General features: G+C 36.4%; 1 protein-coding gene across 3 annotated transcripts in view; it reads right to left on the minus strand.

Moving 5' to 3' along the window:
* The window catches only part of SMC1B (structural maintenance of chromosomes 1B), a 34,189-nt gene that overhangs the window by 5,218 nt on the left and 9,299 nt on the right, over positions 1 to 19,672 (minus strand). For 2 of the 3 annotated variants that reach the window (XM_042889974.1, XM_042889973.1), the window contains exons 8-20: positions 18,819 to 18,901; positions 17,362 to 17,569; positions 13,861 to 14,046; positions 10,802 to 10,981; positions 9,666 to 9,812; positions 8,935 to 9,072; positions 8,334 to 8,454; positions 6,583 to 6,685; positions 5,741 to 5,882; positions 4,062 to 4,207; positions 2,755 to 2,908; positions 1,363 to 1,458; positions 287 to 443 (exon numbers count right to left, since the gene is read on the minus strand). In XM_042889974.1, coding sequence (XP_042745908.1) covers positions 287 to 443; positions 1,363 to 1,458; positions 2,755 to 2,908; positions 4,062 to 4,207; positions 5,741 to 5,882; positions 6,583 to 6,685; positions 8,334 to 8,454; positions 8,935 to 9,072; positions 9,666 to 9,812; positions 10,802 to 10,981; positions 13,861 to 14,046; positions 17,362 to 17,569; positions 18,819 to 18,901 — 1,861 coding nt within the window. Of the gene's footprint in view, positions 1 to 286; positions 444 to 1,362; positions 1,459 to 2,754; positions 2,909 to 4,061; positions 4,208 to 5,740; positions 5,883 to 6,582; positions 6,690 to 8,333; positions 8,455 to 8,934; positions 9,073 to 9,665; positions 9,813 to 10,801; positions 10,982 to 13,860; positions 14,047 to 17,361; positions 17,570 to 18,818; positions 18,902 to 19,672 lie in introns of all 3 variants that reach the window. The other variant, XM_042889972.1, reaches the window with a different exon arrangement.

The raw sequence follows: 19,672 nt of genomic DNA on the forward strand, positions 1-19,672 counted from the left end.
AAATATTTCACAATGTCATTTGGTCAAGAAATTACTTGTAACCACTTCTGCAAAGTGATTTTTGCTAATCATTTCAACTGTGTTTCAATGAAATATTGCAGAGTATATATTAATAAATTGTTTAAATATAGTTAAAAGACAACTGAGGATAAACACTTAAGCACAAGAAATACCTTAATACCTGAAAGTAGCAAAAACTGTAGGACCAACCCCATAAAAAGGAATTTTAATTAGGGCAAGAACTTTCAAGGCCATTAAAGAAACAATAAGGAAGACTCAGTGTTACCTTCCATTGATTCTTGGAATTTGGTCCGAGCTATTTGTAATTTCTCTACTGCTCTCAGGTTTGGAACAGCTGTCTTCATTAAGATGCTCTCCTTAGATTTTATTTCCTGCTGAATCTGGTTCAGATGAGCCTCTATCTCTTTATCAGACTCTAGGTCCTAAAGAAATAAACAACAACAACAGAGAAAAAACAAAACAAAACAAACTTCAGATCATAAGATTTGCTTTTAGGCTAAGACATTTCCATGTATAAAACAAGCAGTCATGGTTTCTGGATAAGCACTCCACTCATCTGATAGTTCTATCTAGAAACAAAACTAAAAAAACCCCAACATCTAATGCTCCCTATCCAGAGTCATAGTTCGCAGAATCAATCTACTAGGTCCTAAGTATTGTTTTACAAATAAAAACGTCTCTTCAGCCTAGATATCCATCAGAAGTTATAATACAGGACAAATCTCAGCTGTCTTCATTCCTTGATTTGCAAAGAAAATATTTCTTTGTGGTTTACTGAAGACTTTTTTTTGACAAAAGTTCAAATTCCTCCTTGCTCTGTACCTAACATCCATAATTCATTTTAGCTATGATGGTTAAAAAGAAGAATTTACTCACACACAAATGTGCTAAGAAAACATGATTGTAATGGAATCACAGAGTTCTAAGATTCAGTTTCTGAAAATACAATGGGAAAGAAAATGACACAGTTCCCTCCCACCACTTCCAGTAGACAATCCCTAGTTTCTAGTGTTATGTGTTATAACCTTCTGTGGCAGAACTTGAAGGCAGAAGGTAAAGAAGGAGGAAAAAAAAGTAAGAATTATATTTACAGTTTTTCTATGCTCTTCTTATGGTTTAGGTAGACTTTTAGTTAAACGTAACAGAAAAGATATCTGACCTACCTAAAAACTTCATGTATTTGTGTTACGTACAATTGCAAAACCAAAACACTTAAGCTTACCGGTGTTTTAAAAATGTTCCATTTGTAGGCTAGGGTGAGGAATAAACAAATAATTTCAAGAAATGAAATATTTTAAATAAAAAATAAACTCAATTTGTGTTTATTTAAAATGAGATTACCTTCAGTTCCTTAGGTAGGCTACTGTAGTCTATTTTAATTGCCTCTTCCTTTTCATAGATACCTGTAGTCTGAGTGTCCTCTGTTTCAGTTCCTAGCTATGGGCAAAATGGACATTCTGCTTCAGAAATACAAAAGTTCTAAATCATTTAAACAATACATTGAAAAGACAGAAAAAGACACAGTGGTAACAGGGCATGAGGTAAACTTCTTCCATTGCTTGACCCCCGTCCAAAATTGAGCTAACAGTTAAGATCCTATAATTCTAAGAATATAAGTGCACCTTTTATATGAAGACAAAAACATCTGCCAATTTCATTTTAAAGCTACTATGAAAGCAGCTGTAATTTCTCTGAAATATGTTTATAGAATAATGTGCATACTGGAAGTATACTATTCTCTCCTGATGGGAAATAATTTACTTTTCTGTGGTAATTCATTCTTCATTCAAGGAAAGGCTCTGAAATGTGTAAGTCAAGGTACATCTTTTATTTAGCCGGCTTGAGAAAAATGAACTTCAGTTCTGTTTGACATAAGCAGAGTATCTTCTGGACACTGTGAGCCTGAAGTTCAAACGGCCACTCGTCTTTAAATGAAACACATGCCATGCTGCATTCACCATCAGTCCTTTCCCTACCAGGCTTCTTAAAACCAAATATTTCTGTCTTTTCAGTACTGTTATCTGGGAATCAAAGTTGTTATTCCAATTGCCAACTTCCTTAATTTTTTCTTCCTTATTCATAAACAGATAGCTGAGCTGCCTACAAACTCATCCCTATTTAGACCTATCCTCCAACAAAAGCACTTTTCTAAGGAGTGGATTCAACAAGATTTCTTCCAACTTTGTAGGCACAAATACTTCAAAATAAATAACTTCTTTTCTTTCACAAAAGGGGACAAAGAATAATTTCTCCACACAAAAGATACTGTTGCTGAAAGAGGGAAGATTGAGAAAAGTAGTAATGTTCAATTCCCTGATAGCAGGAATATTTCTATTTTAGCCTGTTTTTATTTCTGTAAACATCTACATATACTGAAATCAAAATATTATCTCAACCCAGACACAAGCTGTATTTGTTTATGATTGACGTGATCCCCTGTGCCCTCTTATACATACGTATCTAGAATACTGCTTCACGCCATTTTGTACCACAACGATTTTACATATTGAGCAGGAATACATCATAAGCACATGCAAAAACAACTGCAAACAATATCTCTGTCTTAAAAAATAAACAAAATCATCCTTTTGAATGGATGAGGCTTGATCACACAAAACCAATTAATTTATCATTATTATTTAAGACAACTAGCCCTGTAAAGAAAAGAATATAATTAAATTCAAGGTTAATAATGGCACCTACACGGCATCTATCTTTACTTATATAAAGTACCTCTATTTCACTGATGTCATCCAACGATCCAGACAGGAGACGTATTTTCAAGTCCTGCACCTTGCATTCTAGAAGCATATTATGTCTTCTTAATCTTTTATCTTCCAGAGAAGCTTCTATAGCTGCAGCTTCCTTTTGTAATTTTGCAGCTTCCCTACGTACACAAAAGGCACAAAACCACTGAAGAGCAGCAGCATCACTACCAATAATACCTATAGTCATACAGCATGAAAAACCACTATCTCTGTAATCTTCATTAAAGTATAATGCAAATAGCACTAATTTTTTCCACTCCCTTCATGCCCTGAAATCACTGAGTTTGACATGGGAACCATGCACTATTCTAGCACGTAAACTAAAGCTCTGTTGTAACATACTAACTCTACACTCTATTATAATCCAAGTGCTAGTAGCAAGGATATAATCCCAACATATTCCAAGTTCACACTATAGCATCCTTTCCAACTATAACAATCGATAACCATGTTCTGTTCTGCTCTCCTTAATATATATATACAGATTTGATGCCTCTCAAGCTGTAATCAATTTTTTTTTTTTTATCATTACTCCATTTGCAACAAATTCTTTTGATAGCATTAAGTTATTTAATGAGGCAGAGACAAAACAGTCTCGCACTGCTAATCTTAAACACTATAAAATGCATTACTGGGCATGTAAATTAAGGGCTCATTTTGAATTCTGAAAGTTTGTGCCAACATATTTTTTTTCAAACATCACAAGAACTCCTGAATAAGATAAGCGGTAAATTGAACTGTAAACTGTTTCTAAAGCAGCTGATTTAAAAGAAGGGTAAGGAGAAAACATTGACCCTAAATTAATGTTAGTGTAAGGTGCCCAACACTTGAAGGAATCAGAAAAAGAAAACACTTATTAAATAAACCCAGATAAAAATATGAAACAACCAGCAAACAACGTGTGCAGTAAAACACTTCCAGAAACGTTCAACATCTTTTAACATGCTCCCCCGAGATCAAATTGTAAGCTAATATGTACTTATCAGAAATCAATACATATTCATTAGAAATCACAAGAACTAATACTAAACAAATAAACTATATAGAACAGCATATCTTATTACGGAATGGTCTCATGAAATATTCTAATTACCTTCTGGAACCAAGTATCAAAACAGAAGCTTTTTTTAACTAATGCATACTGTAAAAGCAAGTTACCATGTCTCTAATTTTTCACAAGACAACAGAACTTAAGAAATGCAAATATCTCATCGCCAAAACTCTTCTAAAAATTATTACATGAATCATTTTTCCCAAGAGTGAAATAATTACCTATTAAGAGTTAAAAATGTTTTTCTCAACTCCTCTGCTTCACTTTGGGTTTTTATAATCTCAGATTTCTGAACACTTAATCTATCTTTAAGATGCTGCTCCTCCTCCTCAATTTCTTTCACCTTTTTTAGATGCTTTTCCTCATCCTGCATAGAAATATTAATATTTAATATTTTTAAAAAGAAACATTAATTTAAACCTTTTAACAAAGGACCTTTAACATACAAATAGTTACATAGAGTTGAAGTTTAAACCTGTTACAATACTTTCAAATGTGCTGCAGCATAAAGTCTGAAGAGCACTGTGAGAAAGGCCTGTATTACATGTTAGAAGATCCAGTTGTTTTTTATACATAGGCATGGCCAGCTCCAGATTTGTGACTGCAGCAGACTGTAACACCATTAAACAAGGCAGGAATCCTAGAACTCCTACAATCTGTAGCCTACTCTCTTTTCCTCTGTTATCCCAGCAGCCTTCAAAAAGTGTTCTCATCTGCTGTACTTGTACAAAATATTTAGCATCATCTCACATAACCTGAAATCGTGTAGAAAGTATTGTTCAATAAAGATAAATCCTAAGGTAATCTGCAGAGAACAACTATCTCTTCAAAGAACAAATACAAGTGGAAGGACTTTACATGAGTTTTTACCCCTTTACCCCTGTGTAAATCATACCATTGATGAATTGCTAAAACTGAGGTGTAAAAATATAGTCAACCTAACACGACATGCAGGAAGGCAGGGTCCTTCAGAGATCAGCATTATGGAAATTTAATTAAGATTTACTGCTGTTACAGCATCAGACCAGAATACCTTCAGAACTTAATACGCGCAATCCTTCTCCAGGACAAAAATATCAGAACTCGCTCTAAGTTGTATTTCAAAAGAATTACACACAGGCATCAAGTCAAGTTTTTGTGCACGCCTGAGTCAGACTGTTATTTTTCTCAGAATCAAATATACACTTACTAAGTATGCTTGTTTCTTTATATGCTACTAGAATACAGATGTCAAATGATGCACGTGGCTTCTCTGCCCATGTTGGAGCAGCTTTACTTTTCAAACAAAGCACTGCAGCGCATCTTTTCTCCATCACTTTCTAGTGCCCCATAAGCACAGTTTATTTAACAAAAAACATAAATACTATGAAAATTTATTATGAATGTGTATTTTTATTCTACAGTCAACAGGATCTTGATCAGCTGAATTAAAAAACAAATAAGAAACACTATGAAGAAAAGAGTCCCTGCATAATATTTCAATTAAAAATCTGTATTTAGTATTAATACTTGGTTATTTTACGCCTATTAGCATTTATGAAGCACCTTAAAAATGAAAGCACATATTATTTACTGCTTCACATAAAATCTTCTAACAAGTCCCAGTTACACAGCTTTATCTGTAGTCACATGCTGCCTTTTTATATAAACTAAACACAACTCTGTACATAGTGATTCCAATTTTACTTTTAGTAAGTTTATTTTTAATAATTATTAAGTATCCTTACACAAGTTATTCTGAGTTTGAAAGAATGACATGCACCACATTTTTTTTCCATACTTACACTACCAACACAGAATTAAGCACTAGAATTACTCTACAGAATTAACTATGTGCAACTGAATGCAATCCTTCCTTTCAGCCCCAGATATTTTCTATGCGTATATATATATTAATCACCTTCTGTAATCCAGTAATCTCAGATTCATCTTTATTAATAGTATCCCTTAACTTGCTGACGGTTTCTATTAGTTTCTGTAGATGCTCACGATTATATTCCAGCTGCACACTTAGTCGTGTCTTCTGATTTTCAAACTCCAACCTGGTGAAGGAACAGTATTTCAAGCCAACACTTAGAAGTAGATTAGTAACCATGACTTGATGCTACTAATGTAGATAGATTTTAAATTTTTTCTCTGTCTCTCTCTTTTTCCTACTAGATCACATGAACTTACTTATATTTCCATCATTGATTCCACTATACCAAATCCTATGGATATACTGGAACTTACAAAAATACAGTAGTAATTCTCCAACACGTATGTTATCAAAGATACAAAGTGGTCAAATATTTGTTGTACTTTGACATGCACTTGTCTGAGTGGAATACCAGCTGAAGGTTGTCTGAGAAAATTAAGATGCCATTTTCCTTAGTAGTACATTTCTGTATCAAGTCACTGCATCTTACATTCAGTCATCCTTTAAGATTTATGACCACGAGTAAGCCTTCATATCACCCTGAACCGCCACTTCTCATGTGAATTTAAGAAAACTATTATTTACTTTATTTTTCTGCAACAGTACAACCAAAATAACACATTTTATCTTCAAGTTTGTTGCAAAATGTCACTGGCTGTACTGTCTAATAAATCCAAAACACAGCTGTGCAACTGCTAACTAATTATTGCAATGGTAATATAACATTTTCCATTTGTTTTTTTGTTTTTATGCTATGACAGTTACTCATCTACATGCCCAACTCACATGCTACACTGTTTTCATATTTTAATTACAAATACCACCTTCTCTTATCAATCTCTTCTTGTTTTTTCACATGTTCTTGTTCATACACACGTATATTTTCAATGCCAATTTCTTCACAGAATTCTTGGAAAACAGCATCTTCTGCCTTTGAATAAATGGAAAAGGAGCAAAGAAATGCTTATGCTATTTTGCAAATCACAGAATTAAAATGCTTAGATGATCATCTCATGTTACAGGCTAGGCTTTCAAAGGAAACAAGCTCAGAAAGGAGAAAGAATCTGTACTTGACATTTTCAAATAAGAGCTTCAGCACAAATGCCGAATATAAAGTGCGTGATCTGCAAAATGTTACTTTCATCCAAACTCTTCCTGCCAGCAACTGGTCATTATAAATGCAATTCAAATTATTACAGTCTAAGCAGCCTCCCTAGTTTTGTCCGTGGTTTCCACTCACCTCGAGAAATAGTAGAGAAGACACTAATGAGCTACATTAAGCCTCTTGATGTAGCCCCATTCATTTTAATCCTTTCAATAAATAGCCATGAATATTAATGGCTACATCTCATTTACAACAGAGCCACAGCAAAAAAAGTAAAAAAAGAATGCAACAGTGTCTGATTTCCTAACTATACAGTGTACAGTTAGCAGTAAAAACAATGGACTGAACAAAACAAAAACAACTTCACAAAGCAAAAACCAAGTTTGTATACATTGTTTCGGTTGGTCTGTAGGCCAACCTACAGACACGTTTAACCTGATACCAAATGCTATATCCAATCAACTTATACTATTCTTAGGAAACTGATGGCCAGCCTTTCTTGTTTTGCTGTTGTTTTTTGTTTCCCCCCACTACAAAGAAAATTACCTGGATATAGGATTCTTATGGCCAAAACTCTAATGACTTTCTCAGTGCCTGCAGATGATTCACATCTGCACTCCCCCACATCTGTACCACAAGCAAGAAAGACAACGCATAGTATTTTTGGTTTCTCTTCACATACAAAATTTCACTCATAAATTAATTCAAGAAAGTTCCTTACTTCCGACCCTCTCATCAGTCTGAATTACTGTACACCTCAAATAACTCCGGACAGTGATTATAAATGGCCTACAGATCTACATTTACCTAAGTATTTAGGCACAGGGCTTTGAATTTTCCTGTTAAAACTGCAGCATCACTCTTTGGCAGTCTCTACCAGATTCCCTGTTGTTTGGCAAAAGTAATGAGAAAGGTGGATTCCAAAAAGAAGTAGGGAATGACGTATTTTTTTCTGAGAAGGGACAGATTTGCCAGAATTCTAGTAGAACACAGTATGAAACTGCTTTTGTTGTCAGATTAGGCTTTAATATTATTCACCTCACTGAATTCCTTCATTCTTTCATAGTAACAGAACTTTTGAATGTCAGCTGTCTGTATGAACTGTTCTGGGGACTGCCTGAAGAGAATGATAGGGAACTGGGTTATGAGGTGGCAGAACAGTCTACAGAAAAGACAGTCTGGAAATCTAACCTGCTAGATCGTGTAACATCTTAGAAAACTTTTCCTGTTTCTGATTAAAAGCGCAAAAGCACAGGCTTTCATGTAGAAGTTACCAGGCAGAGAAGCAAAGAATTGCTTAGATTGGAAGGGATCAAAGCTCACTAAGCTCATAATTCCGTGCTACAGGCAGCACTGCAACTAGACAAACTGCCCAGAGCCTCACCCATGCTGACCTTAAATGCCTCCAGGGATGGAGCATCCGTAACTTCTCTGGGCAGCCTGTTCCTGTCCTGACTAGAACAGAAGGACCTACCTCATTAATCTGCTTCTGTAATTCTTCTAGTTTTAGTTTTCTTTGTACTACTCCTTCCTTTATCATATCATGCTGAGACTCAGTATTTACCAGTTCACTTTCCAGCTTTGACTTTTCCTAGATAGAAGAGAAAAAAATAGTAACTTTTCTTAATGAGATGGTCAGCTTTCTAGAAACTAACACATTTCTGAACCAGGTTAACTGTTTTTCCGATTAAAAATACTAAATGTTATTTACCCACACATTGCTGATTGACCTGCAGTAGCAACAGTCTTAGTAAATAGTAAAACAAGTGACATAAGCACAATTTATAAGCACGGTTTGAGTTATAGAAGTTTGAAGATTACTAAATGATAGACCAAGCTTAGCAGAAATTCAAATTAACTTTAGATCTAATTTTAAGAAAAATAATTTCAATTGTTTTTTAACTAAAAAAAAAAGTTTTAGTAATTCTTTAGTCATAACTGCTGTACGTAAAACAAATCAAAGTAAGGAGCCTCTATAAGGAATTCGTATTTACTTCACTGGTAATTACAGCTCAGGTAAAATAAAAATAGAGTGATTAAGCATGAAAATTATAAAGTCTTAGTACTACACCATATAGAGATTAGGAAGATGTTTCTTTTTAATAAGATCTAGTTCACTCTGTGAGTATTTAAGTCGTGTCTGAGTTCCACGGCACTGAGCTTGCAACTGTTTCAAATCAGCTTCCTTGCGTTTTATCTTCATTAAATCCTAGAAAAATATTAGAGTGGGAACAGAGAAAAAACATTTAAAGCAAAGCCTTACTTATTTGGAAACTCCTTGTTTTTCAAATTTCATGCGCTATTTAAGCCAACCTCAATGAGAAAGGCCATGTTGAAGGAAAATGCTGATAGCACTGGTCATATTCAATAGTCATTCTGCACAGATTAATTTGTCAAAAAAAGCATATATATACAAATTTCTACTCTCTCCTCAAGCAGCCCGAGATTACTAGATGTATGGCAAATTTTACATTGCCAGGTTTTGGACTGTGCAGATATTTTCATGTGGGTAGAATGTATTGACTTTTTTGCTAGAAGTCTTTGGGAACATAATTCCTTTCCCCTGGAGAACTATGTATTATGTTTGATTGGTTCTCCACCTCTGTGATATGCGAACCAACCCATGAGCCAAAGACAGGGACCTATATTACCTTACCAAAAACTAAGTGTATAAACAACTACTCTCTCCTCTTTGCTGCTTCCAGAAGTTTTGAGACTCATCTTTATCACTCTCCCACAGCTAAGTTAAAGTAAATGCAACTTACAGCCTTTTGCAGTTAAGTACTTTTTTAAGAGGCCTACCTTCAACTCGGTAATCAATGTATCTCTTCTTTCTTTCATTTTCTTTATTTCTTTATCATCCCAGCATCTAGCTTTAACTCTTAAATCACTAGATCCTCCAGAAATCACTCCAGATTTCAGAAATAATGTCCCATCAAGTGCCACTGTCTGCAAGTAAAAATTAAATTAAAATTTTCCTTTATACAAACCAGCCAAAATATCCTGTGAAACAGGGCACGAAAATATGGTGGTTAAGCAGGTGACCCTGTTCCAAAATACGTTAACATGAAATACACAAAAAAAGCCTGCTGTTTCTTGGCACAAGTCACACTTTGGTATTATTACAACAGATCAAAAAGGGAAATGAAATGCTATCATTTCCTTGTGCTGAGGAAATTAATGAGAGATTTGTGTACATTGGCAATGAAGATTATAGCCAGGTCAGAAAAGCAGAACAAGCAAGGTGATAATGGAGAGGAGGAAATCTAGGCAGCTGGAAAAACAAACAGCTCATCTGTAAAAAGAAAATGTAAATTTTAGTAAAGAAAATGGAGTTTTGGGGGAGTTAACCTAATTTCAAGAGAACATGAATTCACATTCATCTTCAACTTAGAGCTGTTTCAATCACATTTTTAAAAGGTTTAGTAAGTGCGTAAAAGCGCTCTACTGACAACGAAAGAAGTAGAGAGATGGCTGAAAAGAAAATATGGTACAAAAGGAGAAAGAAGCTGCCTCTTCAATTTATAGTCTACAATTGCAACTGTCTAAAAAATAGAGATTATTAAAATAAATTTTGAAAGCACTTCTTCACAGAAAAGCTAGAAATATGACGTTTTTATTTTTAAATTGGATGGTTTTAAGAATGATTATTCCTTTTTCCTCATCCTTCCTTTCAAAAGTAGAGGACAATGTCAAGAAGTATGTCTGGATGCTAACATAATCTTTTCTAATTTATTTCCTTTTCCCAGGAAATCATTTATATGTACCATGCAGAGGAAAATGTAAGCATGTGAAATATCTGGTGCCTTATGTAGAAGGAGTTTGAACAGCAAGGTATCATTTTTGTGTTTTTCTGCAGTAGTTTGTGGGATGCTCATAGAAATATTATTTAAATGGCATCAAATGCATAACACGTGCAAACAAATTCACCCTCTTACCTTCAATCTCACTGGTCCATCAAATGCTATTTGTCTTGCTTCTTTAACTGTTTCACAGACCAAGCCGTTCCCACTCACAAACTGAATCACTTTTTTCAATGGAGCAAATGGAGTCTGCACAACATCCACAATCATTTTAGCTCCTTTTATCTCTCTTAACCTCTCATTGATGGGCTTGACCTTTAAAGCAAATATGTGCTGCTTAAAATTCAAGTTGTAATAGCAAACCATATCCAAATTTCAATGGTCTGGAAACAAGAAGTACGAATCAAAAGAATGGGTATCAACTGTTACAAGACCAGAAACATCTGTTCTTCATGTTCTGTGTGCAATACTAGTCCTGGGATTTATGTCTCTTACTGTACATGAAGTGCACATACACTAGGACATGCATGAGAAATAAACAAGATGAGTTTAAGAGATCTGCTTGCAGTTGCAGGGCAACAATCTTGGGATCGTGTAGACATACTGAGATGGCTCACATGATTGGAGTGCTGCAATGGAAACATCGTCTTTTGACGAAGGCTGGTTTGTGAACATGAGCTGGAGCTGCCCTGTATGCAAGGAAACAGCTGCACTGACAGAGCTCTGCTTGGTGAAATAAGAGATAGCTGGTAAGGAAAAAAAAAAAAAAAAAGGATGAGTTACACTATAGTGGGAGTCTGCAAAAGGACACTTCACCATGAAGACAAAGTGGATTAAGCTTGTTATCTGCTCAAGAAAATACAGAAGAGGGCATGACTAATTCAGGAGGTTCCTGAAGATCACTGACAACTTCTTCACGCAAAGTGAGGGAGGAGCCTAAGAGGAGAGGAACTCTGCTGGACCTCATACTCACCAACAAGGAGAGGTTCATTGGTGACCTGCAGATAGAAGGCAACCTTGGCTGCAATGATCAAGAATAAGATAGGGTAGCTCAGGAACCTGAGCGAACAGAGTAGGGCAAAAAGCAAGAGCACGATGCTGGACTTCAACAAAGCTATTTTGGTCCCTTCAAGGATCTGCGTGGGAAAGTCCCAAGGGACAAGGTTCTGAATTGAAGAGTGGCCCAAGAATGCTAGTTTATATTCAAAGATCTCTCCTCCAGGAGTGGCCCATATCAGCAAGCAGTAAGTCAAGAAAAAATGCCATGGAAAAACAAATCATTACTGATAAAAAGAAAAAAAAAATAACTAAATATTATTAATAATAATAATAATGAGAAAAAGGAAGCATACATGCGATGGAAGCTGGAAGGATGATCTGGCAGGAAAAGAGGCACTGGACAAGCATGCAGATATGTTGTTAAGGAAGGCAAAGTACAAATGGAATTGAATCCGGCAAGAGATGTCAGAAGAAGGGCTTCTGCCAGTACACAGATGACAAAAGAGGAGAGAAAGTGCAGCTGAATGCTGCATGAGACTTGGTACACAGGATATATCTAGACAGACCTTCACGAATGCCACCAGAGGAGAAAGCAGGAGCAAGAAAAGATGTACTGCTATTTGAAGAAGATCAGGTCGAGCAATGCTAAAGCCATCTGGACATGCAGAAGGAATCTGGGAGCCCTGAGGGGGTGCATCCACAAATGCTGAGGGAGCTGGCTGCAAGACCACTCTCACTAACCTTTTAACAGTCACCATTACTGGGAGAAATGCCCACGAACTCAAGGAGAACAAACGTCACTCCAATCTTCCAGAAGGTGCAAGGAGAAGGACCCACAAAACTAGAGTCAGATCATCTGCACCTTAAACCCAGGGAAGGTGGTTGATCTTGGAAACCATTTCCAAGTATATAAATCACAATGAAGTCATCAGGAATAGTCAGCGCAGACTTGCCAGGTTCACCACGTCTCACCAACCGGATAAACCTCCACAAATAAGTGACTTGCCTGGTGGATGAGGGGACAGCAGTGGATATTGTCTGTCTAGACTTTAGCAAGGCTTCTGACACTTTCTCCCATAAGATCCTCATAGATAAGCTCTTGATGTATGGGTAGATTGAGCAGACAGTATGGTGTATTGAAAACTGGTTGAACTGCCAGGCCAGAGAGAGGTGATCAGCAGCACAAACTTCAGTTTCAGGCCAGTAACTAGGTACGTATCCCAGGAGTCAATACTGGGTCCCATCCTGCTGAACATCTTCATTGACAATCGGGATTAGTCTGACAGGGGACAAGGGCACCTTCAGCAAGTTTGCAGATGGCACAGAGCTTGGAGGAATGGCTGCCAGGCCAGATGGTCATGCATCCCTTCAGATGGACCTAGATAGGCTGGAGAGCTGGTCAGTGAGAACTTCTCAGAATTCAACAAACGTAAGTACAAAGTTCTGTCCCTGGGGAGGAATTACACCACACTTCAGTACGCTCTGTGGGCTGACAACCAGAAAAGCAGCCTGGCAGAAAAGAACCAGTGTCCTGGTAGACACAAAGTTGAACATAAGTCAGTAATGTGCCCTAGGAGAGAGGAAGGTTAAAAGCATCTTAGGCTGAATTGGAAGCAATGTTGCCAGCAGGCTGAGGCAGGTGATCCTTCCCCCCTCTTCAGCACTGCTGAGGAGAAAACTGTCCAGGCCTAGGCTCTCCAGTAAGAGAGACACATGGGGGGGGGAGACTTCTGTGTACATGTATCTGAAGGGAAGGTATAAAGACTGCAGAATCGTGCTTTATTTTTTGTGGTGCCCAGCAACAAAACAAGAGGCAGTAGGCACAAACTGGAGCACAGGAGGTTTCATCTGAACATGAGAAAATGTTTCTTTACTGTGTGTGTGACTGAGCAACGAACCAGATTGCCCAAAGAAACCGTGGAATCACCATGCTTGAAGATTTTCAGAAATCACTTGGGCAATCTGATGTAGTTGGCCCTGCTTGAGCAGGGTGGTTGTACAAGATGACATCCAAACTTAACTGGTTTGTGATACTATTTCCACAGGCATAAAACATCTAAGTATATAGGAGAAGATAGCATGACATTTTTTGAGCTATCATGTTTGCTCTTCCTTAACATGTAAGCCCGTTTAATGAGCCAGCATTAAGATTTACAAGTGTATTAACTTGCTGATGACAGCAAAAATATACTTGCCTCAAGGTAATCCAAAGCAAGGAAAGTTTCAGGTTCAGCTCGTTCTTGTTTTAGGAACTGAATGCAATCTCTTGCTGTTTTTTCAGTGGCAACAACAATAGCAGTCACATATTTGCTGAATACTTTGGTAACAGCAAGCTGATATTTCTTATGAATAGGATGGCACAGATCAAGCAATCTTCCAAACTGAAAATAAAATATACAGAGAGAAATAAAAACTTAATTACAGATATCAAGAAGAATTTCTGCATACAAGATCTTGAAGTAGCAGAAGTAAAATGTGTTACATGCCTATAATCTGTGCTTTCTTACAATGGGTCTATGACAGAAAAAATAGAAATTGCAGCAATCACCAGATCAAACACTAAAGTATGCTTTCAAAATCTGAACAGATTTAATTTTTATCTAAGGTGACTGTTAATGTCTTACTTGGAATTATTAGCAAATACTTTTAGAAGTATGATATAATAACAATAGTAAAACTTGTTAAGCATCTTTGCAGAAATGAAACTATGTAGCATATAAGACCTTTGACTGATGATATGGTCCTAATTACAAGGGCTGCTCCAAAAGTAATGCCCCCTATTTTATTACAATAGCCCACTACCTCAGGGCGGATGCTGGCCATAAAGGTTGAACCTTACTATCAATATTCCATTACGTTTTGTTGTCATGTGACAGATGGCAGCAAAGGGTCAGTCTGACAAAACAGCGTTTGACATGGAAGTGCTTATGAAGCAAAGGCTTGTTGCTGAATGCCTGCGTGTAGAAAAAGTTGCAACACTGACATTGACTGACATTCACTGAACGTTTATGGAGACCAAACAGTGGATGTGAGCACAGTGAGGCAGTGTGTGGCTTGTTTCAGCAGTGGTAACAGTGACACGAAAGGCAAGTCGCATCCTGGATGTCTCTGCACAGGTGTCACACCATGAAATGAAGAGTGTCTCTATCAGCTCATTCAAGTGAATCCGATAACGGTGGTGACTTCATTGAAAACTAATTACTGTACCTGAGAATTTGTTCTATCAAATAATATTACTGTGCTCTTCATATCTGTTCTATGGAAATAAATAGGAGGCATTATTTTAGAGCAAGCTATGTAATTAGAGCAGTTCACTGGAAAATGAGAACAAGAAAGGCACTATTGCTTACTACTGCAGTTTTAACTGAAAAAAGAAGTATCTGCATCTATTAGTAGCACGAAACCAGTTCAACCTGCTTTTCTTGTACTGAGTAATTCAAATAAGACTATTTTGCCTCATATTAAGACATGACCTCCACAAGCAAAATTAATTGCATGTGCATACTAATTCTGCAGTGTGACGGTAAATCTAAATCTCGGTAATCACTGACTGCTTGCTGCAGATGAAAGCAAATTAAACATGTAAGTATCATCAGATATCACTGTCATGCAATAAACAAATACCTACCACAAAAAAAATCACTTACAAGCCAGAAGTATTCTTTCAAGTTTTACAAATATATTCATTTTCACTGCCATTCAACAATAGCTTCCATCCATAATCTGATCCTAGAGTAACTTAATTCATTTGCTCTATGTACTCCCTAGATGTCATTTGTTTTAATTTTGAAACTTTAGACACAGGTGACATTTCTCTGAAAGACTGAAGCTATGCACTAATACATATCCTGACCATTATAACTGCAGGTGGAATGCCATGCTGTTAGGGAAATAAATATGGGCAGTCCAACCAAATCTTCAAAAAAATAGTAGTATTTCCAATCCAGCGATGCAGGAATGATAAAAACTGTAATAAGCTGTGATATTAATTTTGTTAATCAGTCAGATCAATGAAAAGGCACTCACGCAGCAGGACACACACTGCTGCATGGTTACTGCAGTACTACAAATGCTCACCAACTATTAAAAGTATCTTTCAGCAGAAGTACAGGAACTTTAATATTTTAGATCTAAGCATTTAGAAGCAGTAAGCCATTACTACTTTTTACCTATGAATTCAGCTGACACTAAAATTTCCACCCAGTTCTGACTTACTGGATTATAAGAAGATGAAATCTCAGGATTCTTTTACCCTGAGACTTTAATTTGGACTGTATCCAGTAATCTGGAATTAATACATCAGAGTGTAAGGAGCAGCTCAAAAGCAATGCTGCTACCTTACATGCTGGTGTTTCAACTTATCCACCTTTCATTTGTTTGAAACTATTCTATTTGCAGCTCCTGAAAGGAAATGATTGAGTGCACCCTCAACGTCTGATCTCCTCTAGGCCAGCAAGAAACAGTCCAATTCTTCTCATGTAGGGTTTCAACACAAAAAGCTAGCAAAAACATACATGCAATCATACCTTTGATTATTTTTTTTATACCTTATCAATATGAACTGAAAAACCTGTGAAGCAGAATCAAAAACCAAATTTATTTCTCTCTTCAAAAAACAAACACCACAGTTTGAGAAGGTTCCAACAAAGACAGAGAAGCAAAACACACCATTCTATGTTCTTATGCTAGCATAAGAACCACAGGTGTCACCTTACAAGCATTATTTTCAAAACAGTATCCCTAGGCTGTATGTCTAAAATGAGAATGGATGAGGACATGCACACAAAGATATACCTGGAGATGCAATTGATCAGATGTATTAAAGAGGTGGAAACAACTCGCAAGTAGTAATATCAGAAGGACTATCTTTAAAAGTGTCTATAAAATGGTTTAAATAAGTCATAAAACTATCTTGGTAAATATTTTGAGGTCTTAAGAGAATGCAGTATCGGCATCCACAAAACAGACAGTACTTAAGAGTAATTTCAGTAAAATATGGTATATGCTAAGGAAATCATGTGGGAACATAAAAATCTCATGTTCCTGAGTATTCTTTTTGGGATAAGTGGTCTTATAGCTAACTTTCCCATTAATTTCTTCAAAATAAGCATGTTAAAAAAAATGTTCTGAAGTAGAAGAAAACAAATCCAAAAACTAAATAAATCACACTCCACAAGAAGTACACAAAAATCAAAATTATTTTTGGATGCAAGCAGTAGTCTGTATGCTCCTAGTTTCTAGCAGCCTTTCAGTGTCTGAAGAGGGGCACACTCTTTAGCAGGGTCTGTTGTGATAAGAAAAGGGGAAACCTAAAGAGGGAAGATTTCAAACCTAAAGAGGGAAGATTTAGATTGGATATAAGGAAGTATTTTTTTATGATAAGAGTAGCAAAGCACTGACACAGGTCATCCAGAGAAGTGGTGGAGGCTCCATCCCTGGAAACATTCATGGTCAGGCTGGACTGGGATCTAAGCAACCTGATGTGGCTATAGATGTCCCTGCAGGGAAGCAGGACTAGATGACCTTATAAAGTTCATTCCAACACAAATGATTCTATCATTGTATTTTGCCAAGTGCACTTAAGCTCAAAATATCATACAGGACAGTCCAATTCACTCTAGCTGCTTATTCATGCTAAAGCAGAGCTCTCAGTTTGTAATACTGAAATAAGGCATTAAATGAAATCATTCAATTACCACAGAGTCTGGATACAGTCTTTTAAGGCTTTCAACAATCTCCGCTCTCATTTGCTGACGCTTTCCCTCATGGTAATCAATTCTGGCATTCTGTAGTTCACCAACTATTTTGTTCAATTCTTCGTTCACTTCAGCTATTCGTGTTGTTGAATTCTCCATTTCCTTAGCTAGCATTTCCTCCTTCTTTTTTTCTTCTGCCAGTGACTCACTTTGAACAGAAGCAAAAACAGTAAAGCAATTTACTTTTACAATTATACAAGCTTTCGGCTTATAAAATTTAAATCATTCTGTGGTCACAGATCATAAAAAAAAAAAATTACTGGTGAAATGCACCACCCATACCCTTACTGTGCTAACATCCACTGTTTGGTCTCCATAAACACTGCACAAACATCAGTGAATGTCAATGGGTGCAATTTTTTCAGCATGAAGGAATTCCAACTCCACACCTTAGCTTCATACACGTGTCCATGTCAGATGCTGTTTTGTCAGCATGCCCCTCTGCTGCCATCTGTTGCACAGCAACAAAATGTAACAGTATATTGACAGGAAGGTTCAACCACTGTTGTCATTCTACCAATATCTGCCTCTAATGTTGTGGGCCAACACAGTAAAACAGCAGGCACTGCTTTTGGAGCAGCCCTCATGAAACAAGTCGCTTACTGAGTTGCATTCCACAATATACACAGCTTTTAAGGTTCCAAAATTAATTTCAAGTGAGAATATATGGCTGTGTGTATATAAAAATACACTATTTTACCTGCTGCTAATAAAAGGTCTGATACTGTGAAACTAAAAAAGCCTGAAAATTCTCACTCATAAGTATAATGACACTGCACCCTTTCAAAGACTCTACTATTAACTACTTGATTAAAATAATTTTTTGCATCATAGTCACAATGGATTGGTTGCTCTCTGTCCGTGGCAGAACTTTTTTCAGTACGCAGACAGCATTGCTAAGCCAAAGCACACGTTGCAGATGCACAGAAGAAGACAGGTTGAAAGCAATCTCTGAAAATATCTACCCTGATTTCTTGCAGAACACAGGGCTAATACAAAAGCTGGATCAAGCTGCTCAATGTACAGCTTGCATACTCTATTTCACAAAGAATGAAAACGACACAGGAAACAAAGGGACAACTGACAAAAGCTTCTAATCCACAAGGTTGATATTAACTTGTTTCTAAAGCGGCACTACAGAACTGCTTTATACCCTGAGAATTTAATCATCCCCATTAGCCATTAATAGCCCCAACCCCTACCCACAGTGACATGATCTACACATCCACAAGAAAACTGTTTCAAACAACAGATGAGTCATCATAATCATAATTCCTAATATGCAGAATTCATCATAATTCAAGCTGAAGTAACTGAAATATTAACATCACAATCACAAACAAACCAACCCTGAAAATACATAACATAAAAGAACAAATTTTCATTTTTAAACATACGTGCATTTCTTAGTATATTCTTCCAGCTTCTCTACTTTTTTCTTATACTCTTCTATCTGTTCCACAGTCTGTACAATGGTTTCCTAGGCAATCACAAATAGATTGTGTTATAAAAACAAATAAAAATACTATTTTTTTTCCCCAACAAGACACAAAGCTCTTAATTTAGTTTAAGTACTAAAACATTACCTATTCTTCCTTTTACATACCACATGCTGAAGAAACAGTATCTTTCTCATCAGTAGATAAGGTGCACCATGAAGAACAAAATAATTTCACCTTACAAAGGACGCTACCATATTTTTTTTGTGTTCAGCAACAGTTCAGAGAAAGCCTCATATCAAATGAAACAATTTTAAACACAGTGTTAGTGAATTACAGCTTTTAAAGCAAAAAAGATTCCTTTCTTTTCAAAAGGTTAATAATAGCTTTATTCTAAAAACATTAAGTTGACATGGAAATTCCTACCTAAAATCATTGAATTAGCATAACCAAACCAGCAACAATGTAAGTCTTTTCAGTTACCTAAACTGAATGAAAATCCATAAACTGCAGCAAGAAGAAAAACATAAAGTTACTTAGTATTTTATTAAGTCATGCCTTCTGAAATCCTTGAGACCTACTGTTTCCTTTCAAAACATCTTACATATCTCTATCATCTACAGTTTTAAATATATTGGTCTCTTTTAATCACTTGTCTTTTACAGACAGATCTTCTAGCAATGCACACTAATGATCTGACATCTGCGTTTCACAGAATCACTGAACTGTGAGGACTGGAAGGGACCTCTAGAGAGTATTAAGTCCAACCCCCCTGCAAAGCACGCTCCCTACAGCAGGCTGCACAGGTAGGT

Source organism: Lagopus leucura, unplaced genomic scaffold, assembly GCF_019238085.1.
Source record: "Lagopus leucura isolate 7727_CA_CO unplaced genomic scaffold, USGS_WTPT01 Super-Scaffold_100159, whole genome shotgun sequence".
NCBI lineage: Eukaryota > Metazoa > Chordata > Aves > Galliformes > Phasianidae > Lagopus > Lagopus leucura.